Here is a 19190-nt window from a genome sequence, read left to right on the forward strand (position 1 = left end):
AAGCAACTTAGACAAACTTTTTATTTTTTTCTCATAAAAATCATCAACTTGAACATATATAAAAGAAACACCATAATCTATTAGGGGTAGATCCCTATGTATAGCTCCATCTAGATTGTCTCTCTTAGAGATTAATGAACTCAAGAAACAATTAGAAATGTTGTTATTTAACCAATATACTTACCTCATTACTTCTCCTTGGGTAGCCCCGTTCTTTTTATAAAGAATGATATGAGTATGCTTATGTGTAAATTATTAATAATAAATAAGAGATTTAAATATGTTTTGGTGTAAGATAAATTATAGGATTTTTCTCTTATTCCTAATTACTTATTAGTAAATAAAAGGCTTTACATAGTTTTTTAGGGATAAAAATTAAAATAAAAGTTTATTAGTAACAAATGATTCAAAACAAAAATTTATTATTGGCAAAAAGAAAAATTTAGAAGTATATACCTCCACGCTTGTATATTGTGAACTAATCAGAAATAATGGTAGGATTTTACATATATTTATAAATATTAACACAAACTATACCTTCAAAGTTTAATGACTTGCCAATTGTATTATTGTTTACTATAGTAATTACTTCACGATCCCGCTAATTAGTTCTCTCATGATTACTTTGATATACTGTGATGCAGAAATTATTTAACAATGCAAAAGTTGTTATAAACAAAAGTTGGGAGTTGGAACAGAAAGACAGTTTAATATATGATCATATTAGACAAATAATTAATGATTCAAAATATCCTAATGACATAAGCACAAGTAACCAAATTTCATTCCATTTCCAAATTAAGAACATTTTTCCTAATTTTTTTTCCAAATGACTTTTGCTTTTTTTGGCTACACCTATACGAAAAAAGGCACATTCAAATTCAAGGGGTTTTTTTTTTTTATGTTTTTCAAAAGCTTTATTAGAAATAGACTATTCACTGTATAAAATAATTTCATATTATCGTCATTAAAGTAATACTTTTAATTAATCTGTGTCTAATTATATTGTACGATAAATCTCAGTTCATGAACAGAGTACGTAAACTAAGCTATAAACAAATACTATACGTTCATAAAGCATATCCATAGGATTAATCAATTATTATACAGTGAAAATGATTATATTTCATACGATGGATGATCTAATTAAAGTGGTTTTATGGCCATGGTGGAGCGTCATTATTAAAAAATGAATTAGAAAAAGAATTATGTGATAACTTTTTCTTCTTCCTTCTCATAGGGAAAGCATGAGACAAGTCACAATAATAGCTCATAGGAAAAGAGTTCTTACGGCTACCTTAAGTTCATTTTATTCGATCTTAACTTATAAGCATACTCCTCCTAATGATGGCAACCACAACCCTAAACTACTAAAGAAGAATAAAGGGATTCATCTCAACCATTATTTTATTTGCACACTAGAATTATTCCCATAGCATTAGCCTTGTTATAATTGCTGCCATTATGACCATTATAATGATCATGAATGACGTACCTTTTAGACATACTATATAAGAGTTTAGTGTCATGTAATGTCACACAACAAAACATTTGGGAACAAAAGAGACTTTACTAAGATGTTCAAGAGAGGTGGTGGTGTGAGCATTTCAATGTTGCCAAGTTCTGCCATGTTGGTTGGGTTGTGCCGTCCTCGGCGACGGTTCCGGCGGCGGCGGGGAAGCAGCATTCGGCTAGGGAACAAGAGAAGAGGGTTCTGCCTTGGATCACGTCCTGTGGTACAATGGGGTGTCATGGCTCCTCTTAGGTTGTTTAAGAAGATCATCATGGAAATAGCACCAAAGGGGCATTGGATAGAGGCTTATTGTTGGTCTCTACCTCTTCTACGTCCCCAATTATTTCCTCTTTGTTAACCACAAGTGATGGATTTCATCTCCTATCTTTTCTTTTTCCTTTTTTTCTCCTTCAAAATGTGAAAAGTGAAAGTGTAAAACTAAAACAATGACTCCACAAGTCTTGCTACGTAAAGGAAAAATCTTGTGACCAGAACTGCCTCAAAAAAATGTACTCAACTTGGAGGAAGAATCTATATACATTCTCTTTGTGAACTTCATGTAAAATCTCAAAAGGGTAAATAAATTACTCGTTTGCTTTTAATAGCACTTGATAATGTTTGTACAAAGTCCTTGGTTTAAATGTTGGGAAGATGCAAGTTTACTATGTCCTCATCAATAATGCAAGATTGTTAAGATTCAAAACACCGAAGAGCAATTAGTTTTCCCAAAAGGGTTTGTTATTAAGACCACTTGGTTTGATAAAAAATAACTTGTTTGAATTAAGTCTTTTTTGCTTAGGTTCTAAATTAATCAAGAAAAGTATTCATGAAATTCTGTTTCCGACAAATTTTAATACAAAGCTCGAGAAGTTTCAGAAATTATTCAAGTCCGCGATTAAATTGAATTAGAATTTTAAATCTAGATGTAGAAACCAATACTCTTTCAACCAAACCAAAATTTTATTAGGCTTAAAACTACTATTTTAACTAAAATGTTCAATTGTTCATACCTATTTAAGAACTTGTTTATATTAAACTAAGTTAAACTTCTCTCTAGGATTATATGATTGACCATTAATTCAGTTTTATATCTTAAATTAAGACGTACATTTCGTTGCAGTTTAATAAATCGAGTTCAAATAGAAATAAAAGCTCAACAAGGACCCAATAAGTGATTCACAAATTGAGTTCAAATAGAAGTAAAAAGTCAACAAGGACCCAATAAGTGATTCATGAATTTGGATTCTCAGCTGAAAGTTGTGTGCCTTCAAAATACACTTAATTTTTTATATTTAATATATTTTAAAATATCAAAAAATTAGGGTATTTTGAATACACTAGGACAACACCAAAAACCCTGCAAAGAATCAGAATTCGTGACTCTGCTAATTTTGCATTTGGTTGCAAGAATGTTCACAGTATTTCGCACGGCAACATTCAACTGTGCAACTGCAACAGTCAACAAGGAAGTATTTTGCCATTTTAACAGGCAAAAGCTGAGACCACATTTGGTGATCATAAAAAACTCATAATATAGTAATAGAAAAGCATTACTGTATAAAACTCCCCTTGAACATGAACTATATAGGTTTAAAAAAGGAAACAGCTCTTCCTCCAAGATTAGATATTGTAAATGTACAACCAAAACGTGACCAATAAAGGAAATACACAAGCAAAAAGAAATGTTTGCAGCAATACAGACAAACCAATGTTCACAAAACCCGTTAGTTTAGTAGTTACTTTTTTCCGAAGTATGAAAACAAGGTTGGTTGTTTATCATTAGCAGTTTTTGTTTTTTCCTTTTTCTTTGCAGGGTTCGAACTTATCTGATCATGATTTGCCAGTGCTGGCTTTGAATCAGCTGAAAAAGTCTCATACTCACGCTTAATTGGGAGCGTAGAAGCATTTTTAGAATGGGAAGAACCACTGAATTTCAAGTCATTGTCTCCCTCCTCAGCTTTTGCTCCTTCAATCAAGTCTTCTGTAGGTTCAGTCTTGACAAATTCATGAGATGATAACTTCTGCTCTGGCTTTGTGTCTTTACTTTCAGCTCCTTTTTTTGAAAAGAACATAGAGATTGACGTGTTCCCTTCTGCCTTTACTTGAATCTGCCAAACATGGTACAATGCTAACTATGGTTTTAAAATTTCAATATTAAATCATGTAGACAGATTGCTTACACCCTAAATATGTAAATACATAAGCAAGAACATGACAATAGAGAACTTATGAAACATTGGGCCCCCCTTCAACAAACATGGGCACAATAACATGACATTGAGTGTTCTGGCATATTTGTTTGTTAAACTTGAATAGAATACAAATTGAACACCAGCTGATCACAGCACAACTGATTATCCCCAGACTGATGGGGATATGATCCATCACTTCACATTCCCACTCTCCTTTTTAATGGTCTAATAGAATTCCAAGAACCCAAAAAATAAAAAAACTAAAAGTTATACCTTGTCATTGATAATTTTTAAACGACCAGTACAAAACAAAGTAAAATCCAAAATTTTCTTTTTTGAATTTATACATCAAAGAACAAGTGGAAATAAAGATCTAGGTAAGTATAATTGCAGGTTAAGATAAAAGTAATGTGATTTGTTGACTGAATTACATGTTCAACTTAATACACCAAGATATACATATTTAAGATGTTCAAACTAAAAAAAAAAACTAAATGACAAGAAACATTTAATGAATTTTTAATAGTCCTACCTCCTTTATGCACTCAGGTCCATCAAACGATGTCTTCCCCATAGCAGATGTCACTGGGTACCATACCTGGAGATGAAAACAAATGGAAAAACTAACAATACTAAATGCAACGATATTAAGCCAGAAAATCTTAACATGACTGGTATTAATGAAGAAAACAGAAATTACAGCCTCGATGTTCTGTAAAAACACATACCAAATCAGATTCTTCATATGGCTTCATCACACTCTTAAAACTGGAAGCAGAACTGCTTAGCCAGGTATCAGTTGATTCCTTGCTGCCCAAAATAACAGGCATCCTATCTAAGGAGATACATTAAAGTACAGACATAACATAAGTATTTAACCAATATAATTGTTATAATCATAAAAATAAGGAGTTGATCCTATATAATCAGAAATATTGTTATAAATTATAATTATAGAAATAAGGAGCTGAGTTTATATAATTACGATTATATAGATTATACATGTATTATTAGAAACATTTTTATTTATTTATGTATCATATTCACTCTTTGAGGATATCAAATCTCCTCTATTTATTGTATTGATTCCTTTATCTTAATATGAACAAAGCACTTGTGTTGTCACACACGGTTTCACCTTAATGTTTCTCTTCTCCCAAGAGTTTAACAATATCAAATCTACTCGAGTATATGAATGTTTCAGCAGTCCCAAAAAGGGGAAGTCTATAATCTAATATATGAGAATCTTGTGAATGAAGGTCTAGCCACTTTGCATATGTTGACACTTGGTAGGAAACTTAAGCTCTATGAAGTGTTTTTTATTAATTTACAAAAAGGAAACGGAGGCATACCTAGTTAGGTATTCCAATAGGTGTACGACAAGAACTGTAAAAGGTTGCTAATATCCAACAATGCAAAAATCCACATAAAAGGTCATTTCCGTTGGTATGCCAAAATTTAGAGTGCATGACTCACCGTGAAGCCACTGAAGTGCTGAAGATGATGAGGTCGTAACAATAGTGAATGTATGTAGTGTTTCACCTGCAGTTAGCAATTCACATCAACATTACATGCTGTCTTGTCTTTCATATTGGATAAATTCAGTTCCTTACATCTTTCGGAAGAAATGTTTACCTTCAGAATTTTGCCATGAGTCATAAAGAGCAGCAAAGACAAGTCGCCGGCCATCTTTGAAGTGAATATAGTAAGGCTGTTTCTTTGAACCATCCTTTTTCCACTCATAAAATCTTAAACATATATTTAAAAAAGCAAATCAACTGAAAGAACAGAACATAAAGCCACAAATAAGCAGACCATGAATGTAATCCACAAAACTTTGGAATATTTAGATAAACCGTAAACAAAAGGAAACCTCTTGTTAGAAGGAATACGTTGAATAAAAAATTTGAACATAATAATAGGCTAGCAACATGGCACAAAATACACAAGAATAAAAGACTAAAAATATAATAATAGGCAAAGGTATATATACTTAAAAACTAGCACAACGGTTGTCATGATGGAATTTATCTCGTTCTAATGAAGAATCCATCTCAACTCTCAAATACTATTATGTATGAAACAGTAACATAAACACACTGGTAGTGCATTTCCTACCCAGCAAGTAGAACTCATTTTGATTCAACTCATACATTTTTAGGAAACATGACAAAAAAGGTCTTACCTAGAACTAGACAAATCTTCAACAGTACATGCAATATTAAAAAAGCATTTTTATACTATAATATTAGAAGAAACAGTAATAGGAATAAAAGTGATATGACATGGGCTGATAAAGGGGCTTTGGGCCAACCACAAGTTACTGTTGCTAGTGAACGGCCCAAGAGGAAGATTATCCAACCAAAGCATCTAGATGGCTATGTCTAGTGAACCAATTCTGTTACTGGATGCTTTGTTGGCACTATAGTATTGGCTAGCTTAATATTGGGAATATAGATGCTAGATTGTATTTTGTATTTTTGCATTCTGTTATTTGACTAGAATCTAAGTCTGCCATATATCATTTAAAATGCAAGCACAGTAAAGAAGCAAGGAAAAGTATTAGCTCATTTCCATCTCTTATTTTAAAGAGACTACCAGTCCTCGAATTCAAGGAATTACTTCTTCTATTCTTATGTTATCTTAACAAAAAGTTACAGCAAGCGGAAGCAATCCCAAGTCATGTTAAAGCCAAATATAAGAACAGATAGGTGAAAATATAATTAAACAAGAAATGCGACACATACCCTTCTACTGCTACAAGGCACCTGCTTTTAGGAAGCAAACGACGAAATGATGCCTTTTCATCTATAGATTCTGATCGAGCATTAAACTACAGTATAGAGCATAGTTCACATCAGATTGAGTACTTTGTTTAACAGATTATGATTTAAGTCAGTAGTATTGTAGTTGACATAATCCAAAAATGATTATGAAAACAGTAAACACACCAAGAAATTTCATAATGAACATTAGCTAAAATGACATTTATAACTTTCATAGTAGTAAAGCACCAAGCAAAATTGTCAGGCTCATATTTCAGGAATGATATGATGGTATTTTTAAGAGAGGTTGAAAATGATTCAAGAATTCAATAAGGAACCTGGTATCATAATCAATGTTATTTAAATATAACATTTTAATCATAAATTGAGCAATTATAATTTTACCCTTATTCACAATAAAGACAGAAGAAACTCACAAATTTCCATAAATCATTCTTCCTTGCACAGGACAAAAAAAACAGATAAGAACCATACTGTACATCATAATAATAAAAATTATGAAGCACCATGAAAAAACCAAACGGAACTTTCAGTTTCCCTGATTTACCAGTGGCTTCCAAAATACTGGCATGCTATAAAAATGAATATACAAGACATAGAAATCTAACTGTGTGCAAAGGTGCATCATACACCCACTATAATTCTTAGCATTGTTTGATCATAAATTACTACAATGTGAGCAAAGTGCTCGACTAAAACCTCAAATGAACAACACATCATAGAACAGTTGACCTCAAATTAAAATTTGATTTGCTGTTAAAAGTTTGTGTGGTTCATGGATCATATCCACGTGTTAAAATGCATTTAATGTTCATTATTGGCTGTACTTTGCATTACTTATTACAATCATAGGAACTAATCTCCATCACAAGTAAACCTATCAAGAGTCTATACAAATGGATGGCATGCAGAACCCAGGAAACACATTCTACAATTATAAAAGAGCTCATCATTTCCATCAATCATCTCCAAAAGATACTATTCTCTCTCTCTCTCTCTCTAAATCCCTCTCTAAATTTAACTATTGCTAATCAAAATTATTCATATGATTCATCTGAACTTATTATTATACAACATATTCTCAGAATCAAAGTAACTCAATGATACAGGGAAGAACCTGTCCTAAGCAAATGGAAGACCTTAAAAAAGGGGTAGAGGAGGCAGCTTCCCCCTTCCCTTATCCTAAATTTTTCCATACTATGTGCCGCATCTCTCTTCCAATAACTATAATTTGTGTCATTTTCACCATAGAAAATGATAATTTAAATTTTAATTGCATATGTTGTCATCATTTTATGCAATAAAGTCGGACATGACAATATATACCAAATATCTTAATTATTTTATCTAAATTAAAGTAATTCACTCCCAGGAAATGACAAGAAAAATAATTCATTCCCATCACTGATTATCATGCTCCCATCGACCCAATAAATAAGAAGTAAAATTATTGAATCCATAAACTATACCATCTTGTAGTGATAGAAGTAAAAGTATTGAATCCATAAACTATACCATCTTGTAGTGATCAGGTTTCTCTGTTTTCTTTGTAAAACTGGGGATTAAACCCCATTTCATGCTATGAAGAACATAGCCACCGCTGTCAGATGCTTCTTCTCTCCGAACTACTGGCATGTTGGATCCCGGTGACACATTATACGCCGGCCTATACCTAAGCACGAAGTCAAATTCAACTGTGAAATACAAATTCCACACCAACCTATTTCTTTCAAAACATTAAAGTCCCAGCAATATTTCATTTATATTCAGGAACCAAATTCCCAGGAGTGGAATTTTTTACAGATTCACACAATCAGCGAAGCAGAATAACTAATGAAGATAAGAAATGCGAGTTTTGAGTCCGCTGTACCGAGATAAAATAAGTCATCTCATCTTCATCCCACGATTCTGATTTGGCAAACAGTGTGAATGTGTAAAAAATCCAACTGCAGAGTCACGCTTCATCATCTTTTCCAAGGACAGCCATTTTAGACCGACTTGAAGAACCCCCAACATAACAAACTTAAAAGAAAAACCAAAAAGGTTCCTTTTTTCTTCCATTTCGCCATTGGTTCCAAAAAACCATTTCAGACACACTTGAAGCTATCCCCAAACTAACAGAGAAAAAAAAAAAGATTCATTTTCCTTATACATAGTCAATTAACAGTCATGGCATTTCAGAATCAGTTGCAGTGAAGCCAACACGACAGAACAAGCAATCGATAAAAAAAACTGAAAGTCACCAAATGCTTCCCTGGTTGTGTTCTAGCGAAACATGAAAAAATAAAATGAAAAAAATTTGGAAGCTGGAAAGAGCTAGTTTTGTGTGGTTGTGATTGTTGAGATGTTGTAGTTAAAGGTTTTACCGGTCCATATGCAGAGTACGAGTAGGAGCATCGCTGCGGTGACAAGCCCTTGGAACATCATCAGACCTAAGAGTACAACGTGTTCTCCCACACATCTCTCTCACTCTTGGGGTTTCCTCTCTTCAAGGCGGGAATAGAATAAAACACTTCTCTTTTCAGAAACTGCTACAAAGGTGGTGTGTGTCTTGAGCCGGACAAAACCGGAAAATAGACCCAATCGTTTTCATCTTTTGAAGTCTTTAACGTTAAAGATTTTGATTAGAATGACAAAATAAATATATATTTTAAAATATTGTATATTTTATTTAATTAAATAAATAATATATAATAATTATGAATTGGTATAAATAATTAAATTATACATTTCGTTGTATACAAGTTAATAGTATTTGATATTAATTAATAATTATGTGTACTTTTTTATGAGTTTTTATTTTTAAAAAAATATTCGATTAAATTAAAAATAAGAAGGAAATTGGAAAAATATCAATTCAAACTTTTTTTAACTATTTTTATGAGTTTTACCATTTAAAAAATATTAATTTTTATTTTTTAGTGAATTTTGATTCAAATAATCGAAAGAAAAGAAACAACTTTTACTCATGATTTATTGAATTTTAATTTTATTAAGGATTTTTTTTTAAAATATTTTACTCATGATTTATTGAATTTTTGTTTTTATTAAGAAATTATTTTTGAAAATTGAGAATTCAATTTTTTTTAATTAAAATTATTCATTAGTTTAATTAATTCTAATTAATTTGTTGTTCGGTTAGTTCAAGAGGTAAAATATGTAGATGTCTAAAAACGAGTGAGATATTAAATATCGATTAACACTTTGCTTTATCAATCAAATTATCAAATTATGTGTTAAATTTAATTAATGTTTGTGTAATTAAATTTGATATTTGTGTGAGAATTGAAAAATGACTCTTAAGATAATAAACCTGCTTTCTTTATTGTTTTATAACTGACTATTTTAAGTATTGAATATTGATTGATATATTTGTTATTAGACACACTGAGAGATGATTTAAAGTCATCTATCTAATGACTAAACAATTTAGGGTTTAGGGTTTAATTTAAGCTACAATTATTTTAATTTATACAATTATTTTAATTTGACTGCTAACAACAAGTATCATACTAAAGACATATAAAGTCTAAATGAAACTTCCAATTTCATACGCGCAAAGCCCATATTTTGAATTAAACCGTGCACAAAAAGTCTAATTGAATAAACCATATTTGAATTGAACCCTGCAGATATGTCTAAATGAAGCTCACTATTTCGTAACTACTTAACAAAAGTAAGAATATTTACCTTTATCAACATATTCTTGAAAATGGAAAAAGAATGACATGAAAAACAAGCACACCTCTGTAGTCTATACGTTAAACTAGAAAACTAAGCTAAAATTCTTAAACAGAATCCATCCTAGATAATTTGAGCAGGCTACCATGTGTTCCAACTTGAACAGAAGGAACCCTGACAAACCCTTGGAATTCTATTATCCCTTTTGTACACTTGGAATTCATCATCGGATTGTTGTTACTACATGTGGCTGATTTCTTGCGATGGAGACGGCACCTGAATGAACCTTCATGAGTGGTTGGTGCACAGTAACACGCCTTAGAATGTGTTCCTGATTTCTCTTTGCTTTCTTTTATGCTCAAATTCTCTGTCTCTTCCATTATCACCTTCAACAACTCCTTCCCACCTTCATTCTTCTTATTGTGACCAGAAATGTTGGACTTTTTCTTCGAGATGTTTTCTTGTTTGCTCTCTGTCACATTCTTCTTCCTCTCCATAGTCCTCTTTCTCAGCAGAATCAATTCTTCTCCTCTTACTCTTGACATGTTCTGCATTTTTCTGGTTATGGTCATTATAGAAGTGGAAAATTTCGTAATAACATAATTGTTATATAATTGAACAAGTTTATCATAATGTGTGATCATAAATGATCATGCAATTGAAAATTATGAATTTTTTAATAATTACTTTAAAAACTCATCTAAGGTCGTTTTCACTTACAGAGGAAGAAATTGGATTCTCAATAAATGATGTAAGAAGAAACACATTTTAGAAACCAGCACTGCTTCTTCAGAAAACAACTGACGTCACCCACAGAACAATTATGCAGTTCTTGTGAAAATTTGCTAACCCCAGATTTGATCAATGTGATTTTAATATTAATCGATCAAACCCACCTCTCAACTTCCAAGATCTCAGTAAAAAAAAATCAAGAAAAATATATAAAGGTGAAATTTTGAGGGTTGAAACCAAGTTTTCTGTTTTGATTAGTCAACACGGTCGCACAATATTACTCAAAGCAAACAAGTACGAAAAATTGTTGAAGTTACAGAGTAAAAAGAAAATCAGTGCAACATATAGTTTTGGGAATTCAAGAACAACACAGAGCACATCAACACAAATGAATTGAAAGAAGTTACAGATGAGGGAGCTAAAAAGTGCAACATACCTAAGAGAGGTCGTTCTTGGAGTGAAAATTATTGAACAGGATCGAATCCGTGTGTAGCAATTTCAGATTAAAGGATACTTTTGTGAAGAAAAGAACAGAAAGAGGTTTAGTGAGTGGAAGGTGTTGTTGGTTGAAAAAAGAGAAAAGATGCACATGAACAGAAGGAATCTTTGAGAGTTCTTGAGAGGCCTACACGTACTCTCACAGAATGTAGAGACTTGACACTTGGACTTCACCAAAGAAATTTCGGTTTGTTTTTCAGATACATACTGCAGAGTTATTTATAAAGTCCACTCTAACAAACTAATGATAAAATAATTAGATATAGATATAGTGTAACTCTATTTTGCTTTTTAAGATCACATCCTAACTTAATTTTAACTTTAATATATATTTTGATTTAGTATTTAAATTTATTAGTTTGATAAAGATAAAATCTATTCAAATTTTACATATATAAAATCTATTCAAATTGAAATATATCTTTAAAATATATTTAATTATTGTTACATATGTGTTTATAGAAACACATATCTTCTGATTAAATTATTAAATCTTAAATAAATAATAACTTTATATAAAATGAGAATTAGTTCATTAAATTTCATGAAAATATTTTTTATTATCTATTATGTATCAAGTATATATCTATTATAAAAATATTCTTTTTAATAAGGAAAGACACCATGTGTGGCATTATATTGATTCTTTTGTATATTACTATATAATATATAAATTATCTTTTTAACCAACATTAGTTGTTCACACAAGTAATTGAGAGTTATGGTTTTTAATCACATGGTTTACCTTTCCACCCTGATGATATTATTTTTTTAGTTATTGTTTTAAATAATGAATGATTTATATCAATTTAATGATTAAAAAATTAATATCACAAGAATGTCACAAGTATTTATTATAATAAATATGATTAATACTTTTGAAGAACTTAAACAAAATTATTATAAATATTTTTTCTCAACACTATTTATTTCACACTCAAATATTTTTTATAGTTGTATCATATTATACTTTTATCCAAATTCTTTTTATTCAGTTTTTATTTTGTATAATACTATACTTTTTTATCCAAATTCTTTTTATTCAGTTTTTATTTTTATTCTCTAGTACTAACGGAAATACATTATTTTAACTAACTTTATTTTCAAATTCAAATTTTTCTAAATTTTTTAAAATTCAAGTTTTTAATTTAAAATAAATAATTACTAAATTTGTTATATTATAAAAGATTGAATTGAAAAATAAAATATGCATAATATATTGTTATATATTATATAATAAATATTAAAATAAAAATATTTTTATTTAAAATTAATTATAAAAGTAAATGACTTTTTTAATTTTATTTTATGTAATTTTTTTCTTGTGTAGATGTTTTTTTATTGAAAATAATTATTCATATTTTAAAAAAAAAAAATAGTTATTTAAAGGGTAAAATTATAAGATTTTTTTTTTCAAATTCAAATTTCTCTATTTTTCAAAATTCAAAAATTTCAATTAAAATAAATAATTATTAAATTTGTTATATTATAATATTATAAAGGATAAAATTCGAAAATACGATAAAATGTGTAGAGAAAAAAGTAATTCCTTTATATATTGTAATAGATTATTAAAATAACTATTAAAATAAAAATATATTATTAAATTATAAAATGATTTTTATTAAAAGTAATTATAAAAATAAATATTATTTTCAATTTTATTGTATGTGATTTTTTTATTGTGTAGATGGTTTTTTTATTGGGAATAATTATTTAAATTTTTTTAAAAAATAATTATATAAAGGATAGAATTGTAAAGTTTTTTTTTTCAGATTCAAATTTCTCTAAATTTTTATGTACAAGCCAGACCTCGGTCATCGGCGCTAGAGAAAGACATCGGTCATCAGTGGTCTGATAGCAATGGTGGGCCAGGTAAGCTGGATCCCACAAACAGTATTAGTTAACACCCAGATACCAGAAAAACCTAAGTCACGAGAGGGTCATGCATGGGGTGTGTATGGTACATTCGGGTACGACACAAACAAATGTTCCTTGGAGGCGCTAAGACATTAGGGTTAGGGTTTCCAAGGAAAGACTGCATGTATGGCACATGAATACTTAGGACACCAAAAGAACAGATGACACTGCAACGCTGATACATGAGTAGATACCCTGGCGGCTACGCTGTTAGGTCTATGCACTCCAGAAAAAGGAAGTCCTATGCGCCAGATTACACTAAGATTGAGTAATAGTGGCGCAAGGACATTCTCCCAGGAACCCTAAGCCCACCAAGAGATGTGAGAACAACACAGAAGTAACCCTAGATACAACCTATAAAGAGGGTGGTAAGAACCCTAGCAAGGTACGCCGTTTCTAAGACTGAAACTACTTTACACACATTACTGTTTCTTTAAACCTTACTGACTTGAGCGTCGGAGTGCAATCGGCTCTAAGGGCGCCCTTTGTCTTTACAGGAAAGCGTTCTTCAACCCAAGGAAGTTCGACTAAAGGAGGAGACAGGCGGGGCCTGCGGATGCTGTTAGAGTCAACCGGCAACCAAGTCAACCGGTGAGAACATTTGGCGCCCACCGTGGGGCCTAATAAAACTAGGTCTCATTCACAATCGTGTTGAGAGCCACCAACAACATAAGGAGCACGAGGCAAGGATCTGCTGCGCCCTTAGAAGGGGACAACGTCACCATGCAACAGCGCCTTAGGGTGTAAACTCCTTAGCTTCCTGGATGCTTTCTCGGGGTACAACCAGATCCGCATGCATCCAGGGATGAATGCAAGACGACATTCATGACGGAGCTCTCCTGCTACTGTTACAAAGTGATGTCCTTCGGGCTCAAGAATGCAGGGGCGACCTACCAGCAGCTGATGGACAGAGTACTTGCACCCATGATAGGGAGAAACGTCCAGACGTACGTAGACGACATGGTAGTCACCTCCCAGATGAAAAACCAACACGTCGCTGATTTGGAAGAGCTATTTACTACAATAGCTAAATACAGGTTGAAGTTGAACCCTGAAAAGTGTGTGTTTGGGGTAGAGGCAAGCAAGTTCTTAGGTTTCCTACTCACCGAGCGTGGGATAGAGGTGAACCCTGAGAAGTGCGCTGCAATCATAGTTATGCGTAGCCCAATCTCGGTGAAGGAAGTACAACAGTTGACAAGGCGGATGACCGCTCTGTCCAGATTCATGTTAGGAGGGGGAGATAAGGGGCATCCCTATTTCCAATGCCTCAAGAGAAATAACAGGTTCATCTGGACCAAGGAGTGTGAGGAGTCGTTCCTCAGGTTGAAGGAGTACTTGGTCAACCCCCCAGTATTGTGCAAGCCACAACTTGGCACCCCGCTTCGATTGTACTTCGCAGTCACAAATCGGGCGATCAGTTCGGTCCTTGTCCAAGAGCAGGATCAAGTGTAAAGACCAATATACTTCGTAAGTAAGGTATTGCAAGGGCCTGAGCTAAGGTACCAGACCATAGAGAAAGTAGCTTTAGCAGTAGTGTTTTCAGCGCGAAGACTTCGCCACTACTTTCAGAGCTTCACAGTGATCGTAATGACAGACCTACCCATTCGCAAGGTCTTACAGAAGCCTGATGTGGTAGGACGGATGGTGCGCTGGGCGGTGAAACTATCAGAGTTTGATGTGCAGACGAACCTAGAGGCCCTATCAAAGGCCAAGTTTATGCTGACATCGTGGTAGAGCTCTCCTTAGCAGCCACACACCAAGAAGGAGCAAATTTCAAATGGGTCCTCTCCGTAGATGGGTCCTCTAACCGACAGGGGAGTAGGGCTGGTGTCATCTTGGAAGGACCAAATGGGTTGTTAATTGAGCAGGCCCTACGGTTTTCTTTTAAGGTCAGCAATAGCCAGGCGGAGTATGAGGCCCTCACAACTGGAATGGGGGCGAACTGTTTGATAGCGAAGAGTGACTCCCTGTTAGTAACGGGGCAAGTTACAGGAGAGTACCAGGCCTAGGACCCTCAAATGGTCGCGTACCTATAGTATGTTTAGATTTTGAAGGAGACTTTCACGATGTTCGAGTTAGTACATGTCCCTCGAGAACAAAATGCATGAGCTGACTTGCTAGCAAAGCTCGTCAGTTCAGGCAAGGGGGACAGACAGAGGACAGTCATTCAGGAGACCTTGAGAACACCTCGAACCACCACAGACAATACGACAGAAGTCCAAACGATAAGCATCTTAGAAGGTGTTAAGAGAAGTCATCGGTCGTTGGCTCAAGAAACCCTAAAAATGCCCAGAATAAGCACATACACATTACCAGGGGAAAAGTCAATGCAAGTTTGCCTGGTTGAAGGAGGTGAGACTTGGATGACCCCTTACCAATGCTACTTGGCTGACGGGATACTCCCGCTGGAACCCACAGAGGCCAGAGTAGTCAAAAAGAATTCGAGCAGATACACCCTGATCGACGAGAATTTGTTCAGACATAGGTTCACTCACCCCACCCTGATATGTGTACATGGTGAGCAGTGCACACGCATTATGACAGAACTTCACGAGGGGATATGCGGGAGTCATGGCTGAGCTTTCTCGTCGAAGGTTGTTCGCGCAAGATACTACTGGCCAACCATGAGGGAAAACTGCACGAGGTATGCACAGCGCTGCAAGCAGTGCCAACAACATACTGACTGGCACAAGGCGCCCCAGAAGAGTTGAGGTCGATCTATAGCCCATGGTCGTTCCATACCTGGGGGATTGACATTCTGGGCCATTTCCTTTAGCGGTGCTATAGATGAAGTACCTCGTGATTGCCATTGAGTACTTCACAAAGTGGATAGAGGCGGAGCCAGTGGCGTAGATCATAGCCCACAAGGTCCAACACTTTGTGTGGAAGAATATAGTATGCCACTTTGGAGTCCCAAAACGGTTGGTGTCCGATAATGACACCTAGTTTGCTAGCCAACAGTTGGGTAGGCTGTGCATAGAGCTGGGCATAAAATGGGTGTTCGCATCAGTCAAACACCCCCAGACAAACAGGCAGGTCGAGTCTGCCAACAAGTTCTGCTCAGAGGTATGAAGAGAAGGCTGGATAAAGTCAAAGGGACCTGGGCAGAAGAAGTTCCTAGAATTGTGTGGGCTTACCACACCACTCCCCAGTCCACTACCAAAGAGACGCCCTTTAGCTTGGTGTATGGTTCGGACGCAATGATTCCTGTAGAAATCCAGGAGAGCTCGCCACGTTTTCAGAACTTCGTGGCTGAAGAATCCAATGAAGAAAGAAAGGTGAACCTGGATCTACTGGATGAAGTCAGGGAGGAAGCGAGGATCAAGGTGGAAGCCTTGAAGAGAAAGGTGGAGTATAAGTACAACTCCAAGCTAAGACCTCGACAGTTTCAGGTCGCCGACCTGTTGATGCGGAAAGCCCACCCATACCAGTTAGAAAACAAGATATCTCCCAGGTGGAGCATACAGACTCGAGACTTTAGAAGGTGGAGCAATCCCTCGCATGTGGAACGTGACCAACATTAAGTTTTATTTCAGTTAAGTTATTGCATTGTACACAGTTTTAGGGGGCACTTTTTTTTTCCCTTGTAAGGGTTTTTTAATGGGTCACCCAATACAGTGCAGTAGCGAACCTCTCCCTTGGTACATTCGGGTACGACACAAGCAAATGTTCCCTGGAGGTGCTAAGGCACGTCAGGGTTAGGGTTTCCAGGAAAAGACTGCATGCATGGCACGTGAATACTTAGGGCACCAAAAGAACTGATGACACCGCAACGTTGGCACATGAGTAAGTACCTTGGCGGCTATGTTGTTAGGTCTATGCACTCCAGAAAAAGGAAGTCCTATGCGCCAGATTACACTAAGATAGTGGCGCAAAGACATTCTCCCAAGAACCCTAAGGCCACCAAGAGACGTAGGAACAACACAGAAGTAACCCTAGATACAACCTATAAAGAGGGTTGTAAGAACCCTAGCAAGGTACACCGTTTCTAAGACTGAAACTGCTTTACACACATTACTGTTTCTTTAGCCCTTACTGACTTGAGCGTCGGAGTGCAATCGGCTGTAAGGGCGCCCTTTGTCTTTACAGGAAAGCGTTCTTCAACCCAAGGAAGTTCAACTAAAGGAGGAGACATGCGGGGCCTCCATCTTGTGTGAGTTCACCAAGGTTGAGAAGAGTATGGTTCACCAGTTAAAATCCTCCCCTACCTTTGTACAGTTAGGGCAAGGTCAGTAAAATGAACCTCTTCTTTGGTTTGATATGCCAAGATTGGGAATAGTATGGTTCTTCATGAGCCTCCCTCTTGTGAGTTCACCAAAGCTGAGAACGGTATGGTTTAACAGTTAAAATCTTCCCCTACCTTGGTACAGTTAGGGTGAGGTCAGCAAAACGAACCTCCCCCTGGTTTGATACGCCAAGATTGGGAGTAGTATGGTTTCTAAGTGAGCCTCTCTCTTGTGTGAGTTCACCAAAGCTGAGAACATTATATATGGCCCTAAACGAGAGGGGGGGGGGGTGAATTGTTTAAGAGGGGTTTTTGAAAACTTTTTCAGATTTAACAAAATTCTTTGTGTGAATCCAGAACAGGAATCAAGTTTGCCAAGAATTTAAGCAATGAAACAACAAAGCAACAGAAAAACAATCGGTTGTTTCTTCGAAACAATTGGTTGTTTATATCAGCAAAGTTTAAAACAATAATTAAATGAGTTCAGAGTAAGTGAGAGATACACTAACAGTTTATACTGGTTCACTCTTAAGCCGAGAGCTACATCCATTCCCCAAAAAACCACTGGGTAATCCACTAAGCAATCAAACCAGATTACAAAACACAAACCACCAAAGTAGTAACCTTGAACCCTTCAAGAAACACACTCCCTTTGGCAAAACACACCAAGAGTATTGATCTCGCCCACCTCAAGAACACACAACACTCATTGGCAACACAACACCAGAAATACAGTAGGTTTAGAAGGGATTACTCTTGTTCACAGTACAAACTGAAATCAATACAATTGCAATCCTATTCCACTCTCTTTGAAAACCCAAAGCTTGATGTGAATGTTCAAATCTTAGAATCAACTTTGTCACAACTGAAAAACTCAAATCTCTTCTACACTCTTGTTTGAAAACATAAACAAACCATTTATATTTACCAAAGATTGGTCAAAACAATTAATGAAAGAGCGTATTCATTTGAAAAACATTTAAAGCACATTCAATCATTCAAAACTGAATTCTGTTAGGATTTTCAAAGAAACAATCGGTTGAAACCACGAAACAACCGATTGTTTGGTTTGACAGTTAAGTCAACCAAATTAAATCAGTTTTCAACCTTTTCAAAAACTCGTAAGAGTAAAACAACCGGTTGATTCGACAAAACAATAGGTTGTTTTTCACTTAGTTGGAAAAACACTTGATTTCAAAAAGGTTTCAAAACACATCAGTTTTAGATTTAACAAAGGAGTGGATCACATTCTATTCTACCCAGATCCCACCCAAACACAGCAGCAACACTAGCCTTTCATCAAACACTTTGGATTTGGATTCTTCAAAGCACTTAATCACTGTTGATCAACATATGGTTCACCAGAAAAACCCTCCCTTGCCTCTATGCAGCAAGAACGAGGTCAGTAAAACAAGCATCTCCCTTGGGTTAGAAACATCAAGACTGGGAATACCATGGTTCTTAGTGAGCCTCCTTCTTGTGTGGGAATGCCAAGGTCGAGAACAAAAATAATTGCCAGTTAAAATCCTCCCCTACCTCTATACGGCTAGGGCGTGGACAGAAAGAAGGACCTCTTCCTTGTATTGTAAGGCAAGGTTAGTATGAGCTTCAGTTATTCGTCTCCCTTATCCCTGTGTGGAAAG

At 34.8% G+C, this 19190-nt stretch overlaps 3 protein-coding genes and 1 long non-coding RNA gene across 5 annotated transcripts; 2 read left to right on the forward strand and 2 right to left on the reverse strand.

Annotated features, from left to right (window-relative positions):
• The first annotated feature begins 1525 nt into the window (after nt 1–1525).
• LOC137824432 (uncharacterized) lies at nt 1526–2128 on the forward strand. The gene has a single exon (XM_068630079.1). The coding sequence runs from the start codon at nt 1533–1535 to the stop codon at nt 1869–1871; it is 339 nt and encodes a 112-aa protein (XP_068486180.1). The 5' UTR covers nt 1526–1532; the 3' UTR covers nt 1872–2128.
• Nucleotides 2129–3102: 974 nt separating this feature from the next.
• Nucleotides 3103–9117, reverse strand: LOC137826519 (uncharacterized). Of its 2 annotated transcripts, none has more exons than XM_068632508.1 (8): nt 8858–9117; nt 8007–8163; nt 6453–6538; nt 5341–5453; nt 5182–5247; nt 4434–4540; nt 4238–4303; nt 3103–3621 (listed from the first exon to the last, which is right to left on the reverse strand). In XM_068632508.1, the coding sequence occupies exons 1-8, from the start codon at nt 8950–8952 to the stop codon at nt 3250–3252; spliced, it is 1062 nt and encodes a 353-aa protein (XP_068488609.1). In that variant the 5' UTR covers nt 8953–9117; the 3' UTR covers nt 3103–3249. The 2 variants fall into 2 exon arrangements, with proteins under 2 accessions (XP_068488609.1, XP_068488610.1); XM_068632509.1 differs by having other exon boundaries at nt 8007–8605; nt 8858–8984.
• Nucleotides 9118–10176: 1059 nt separating this feature from the next.
• Nucleotides 10177–11592, reverse strand: LOC137824396 (uncharacterized). Its single transcript, XR_011083249.1, has 2 exons — nt 11341–11592; nt 10177–10720 (listed from the first exon to the last, which is right to left on the reverse strand). It is a non-coding gene; the product is annotated as an uncharacterized lncRNA (long non-coding RNA).
• A 4723-nt stretch (nt 11593–16315) lies between these two features.
• On the forward strand, nt 16316–16846 carry LOC137824917 (uncharacterized). Its single transcript, XM_068630595.1, has one exon. It carries the CDS (start codon nt 16316–16318, stop codon nt 16844–16846), a length of 531 nt encoding a protein of 176 aa, XP_068486696.1.
• Nucleotides 16847–19190: the final 2344 nt, after the last annotated feature.

The sequence above is a fragment of the Phaseolus vulgaris genome, chromosome 8 (assembly GCF_000499845.2).
Source record: "Phaseolus vulgaris cultivar G19833 chromosome 8, P. vulgaris v2.0, whole genome shotgun sequence".
Classification (NCBI taxonomy): Eukaryota; Viridiplantae; Streptophyta; class Magnoliopsida; order Fabales; family Fabaceae; genus Phaseolus; species Phaseolus vulgaris.